The sequence below is a fragment of the Lupinus angustifolius genome, chromosome LG04 (assembly GCF_001865875.1).
Source record: "Lupinus angustifolius cultivar Tanjil chromosome LG04, LupAngTanjil_v1.0, whole genome shotgun sequence".
Lineage (NCBI taxonomy): Eukaryota > Viridiplantae > Streptophyta > Magnoliopsida > Fabales > Fabaceae > Lupinus > Lupinus angustifolius.
In genome coordinates this window covers 2,663,024-2,665,900 of record NC_032012.1, presented here as the reverse complement: position 1 = coordinate 2,665,900, position 2,877 = coordinate 2,663,024, and the positions used below count along the sequence as shown (strand labels likewise).

The 2,877-nt window shown below is 37.8% G+C and overlaps 1 protein-coding gene across 1 annotated transcript; it reads left to right on the top strand.

Moving 5' to 3' along the window:
• LOC109345092 lies at positions 1-2,221 on the top strand. The gene is made up of 6 exons (XM_019583874.1): positions 1-386; positions 611-886; positions 980-1,289; positions 1,447-1,539; positions 1,612-2,000; positions 2,031-2,221. The coding sequence occupies exons 1-5, from the start codon at positions 102-104 to the stop codon at positions 1,722-1,724; spliced, it is 1,077 nt and encodes a 358-aa protein (XP_019439419.1). The 5' UTR covers positions 1-101; the 3' UTR covers positions 1,725-2,000; positions 2,031-2,221.

Here is a 2,877-nt window from a genome sequence, read left to right as displayed (position 1 = left end):
TTCTAACATTCCATGCTCCAACTCCCTTCTTTACAATTACTTACTTTTACACACTCTCTCTTCTTTCTCTCTCATCCTCTTTGTTCTTCTCTTAGCACAATATGGCTAAAGCTGTGGATGACGTGGCACCGTGGCTCCTCCGTAACAAGGACGACAACAACACCGTTGTAACCGCCGATCGGCTTGGCTTCCCGTCTGAGTTTCCGTACGAGTTGGGTATTTCCTCGCCGGTTGAGTCGGTGGCGGGGTCCACCGAAACTGAAATCAGCGACGACGAAGAAGATTTCTTTGCCGCGTTAACTCGTCGACTGAGTCACTCCTCGCTTCACCACTCGCGCAAACATAACCCACTAACTTCACCAATCATCGCTAGTAACAAACCAGAGGTAACTAACTAAACTAATCTAACTACTACTTAACAACACTTTTTTTGTAATAGTATCATATACCTTTTTGGGTAAATAAATAATCTGACTTTGGTGTACAAGTGTCGAAGGATTAAACGATCTTGTTGCTTATTTTACAACACTTTGGGACACTTATTTAGAAACTTAAACCCTTTTCTATTATGTTGAACCTATTTTTTTGTGCTTCGGTTTTTTGGGAACAGAGTGTGAACCTTAAGAATGGGGGTTTAGCCATTTCACCCGAATCAACGTTGAATGGAATCGGAAGCTGGTCCAGTGACGGAAGCCCAAACGGCTCTTCACGCGTTCCGTCACCTTCGACGACGCCGTTTTGTGAAAACAATGACCCTCAGGAAGCTATTTACGCAGCTGCGGTAAAAGTAGCGAGGTTGAAGTATTTAAATGGTGAAACGTCGTCGTTTGGTTTTCAGAACAGAGGGTTAAGTTCCCCTCATGTTTCTAATAAGTTCCCCAACCAGGTTAGAACAGTAGAAAAGTAAAGTTGTTTAAGTAACTATGAGTTGTCAAAGTTTTCTACTTTTTTTATTTACTCTTTTGTTGGTTTTGTGTAGAAGAGTGAGGATCATGTTGTGAAGAAACAGTGTGGCTCTCTTTGGAGAAACCAGGTTCAGCAACAGCAACAGCAACAGTTACAGATTCTGAATAGAGGGTTTGAGAGTGTGAAATGCACGCGCCATTCTTCTTTGCCTCAATCTGCATGGCCTCCACTACAGATTCAGCCCCAGAATCAACATGTACAATGTATCGGATCCGGGTCAACACATGGTGGATCTTCTGTTAGAAGAGGAAGTAGTGGAACTGGAGTGTTTTTACCTCGCCATCATGTGAAAAACCCCATGGAGCTTCCTCATAAGAAATCTGGTAAGGAACTGATCCATTCCGGGGTCTTGACTGTCCTCCCAACTAGTGTTGTTCCGAGGAATTGAATATTTGATCTTTTGGTCTATTTGTGGGTCAACATTATTAGACAAATTGATTCTCTGTTTTAACATGATGCGTTTTGTTCTGTTTGTTTCAGGTTTTGCTCCTGTTCTGGTACCAGCAAAGGTTGTTCATGCTCTTAATGTAACAAGCCAATCACAGTTCTCAAATGCTTTTGCCATAGATTATGGTAAGCTAGTGTTATTGGAAGTAGTTATCTTAATAAACCAAGTGAAGTGAAATTCTTATTTTGTTGTTGCAGATTCATTGTTGGCAAGAAGAAACGCTCTTCTGTTGCAACAGCTGAGATTAAGTTTACGTCGAGAAGAAGTGGCTAGCTATGAAACTCGCCTTCCACAGGATTGGACCTACTGAAGAATTGACTCTTTAACTTTTGAAACTAGCAGATTCAATACTCTCCATGGAAATTTCCATAGAAGTTAGTAACGGCACTGGTTTGTGATAGTTAAAATTGTGTTTTGGTTTGTGTTAAAGATGAAATGGAATTCAAGAATGTGTTTGGCTAGTTTAGTTACAATAAAGCAGTTTCCAGTATTTTTGAGGAGGAGGAAAGATTGCAGGTTTTTGGATCTTGGGTTCAGTTGAAAAAATAGCACCAAGGTTAGGACTTAGGAAGGTTAATTTTCCTTTTTTTCACTTTATATTATTATATAAAGGGTAAGGGATTCATTTTATGTCATGGTGATGGACAAAAGCTAAGAGTATGGTGTAGAATGAGCAAAATCTCAGTCCAGTTAGCAAAACAAGTGTTGGAAGATTTTACCCATACCTTTGTAAAATTCATTTTGCTTGTTATAATAAATATTATGTATTAAGTTATACTCCTAAATAGTAGATAGCTCTTTTATGTATTTCCTAAAGTTACCTTTTTGCTTTTACCCTTCTCCCCTACATGATTTCTTATTATGGTTTTGAATCTTAGAATTAATGGGCTTACGTTGATTTTTCAACATTCACAACCAGTGTCGTGTTGCTAATACCGTGCCGGTGATCGAACCTATTAGGGGTGGTATAACAGTTCAATTGGTGGTTCATTAATTAAACTGCATATTAGCAAAATTAGATATAAAAATATAATATATTATTATTAATATTGAAAAAACAATAAAAAAATTAATACTTTTTTCAATTTCATTAAAAAACTAATTTTAAATAAAAACTGGCCGATATGATCGGTACGGTAAAATTGGCATTTTGACTAGTTTTAATTTGTATGACTGCATGACTGATATAATTACTGTATTGTACTAATATTGAGATCGGTTCATTGGTTTACTGGTTAAACTGGCTGACACAATTTGGTTTTTTTAACATTGTTCACAACTGGCAAGGGCCATGTTAAAGGACAAAAGAGGGGTATGCGTATGTGTAAAGAGTTTTATTATCAATCCCTCCAATTTAATTCGAATCATGGGAAAGAACATAGGGAAATAAAAGAGAGGGAAGGGGAAGATAAGCTATAAAAGAGTGGTGGGGATGATGCGTATAGTTTGTGAGATAAAATTAA

What these genes read in the sequence shown, in the direction of transcription:
- LOC109345092 (XM_019583874.1), top strand. Translation starts at nt 102, where the DNA reads ATGGCTAAAGCTGTGGATGACGTGGCACCGTGGCTCCTCCGTAACAAG. An exon ending in CTAATAAGTTCCCCAACCAG is followed by an intron (nt 887 to 979) that starts GTTAGAACAGTA and finishes GGTTTTGTGTAG; the next exon opens with AAGAGTGAGGATCATGTTGT. An exon ending in TGCTTTTGCCATAGATTATG is followed by an intron (nt 1,540 to 1,611) that starts GTAAGCTAGTGT and finishes TTGTTGTTGCAG; the next exon opens with ATTCATTGTTGGCAAGAAGA.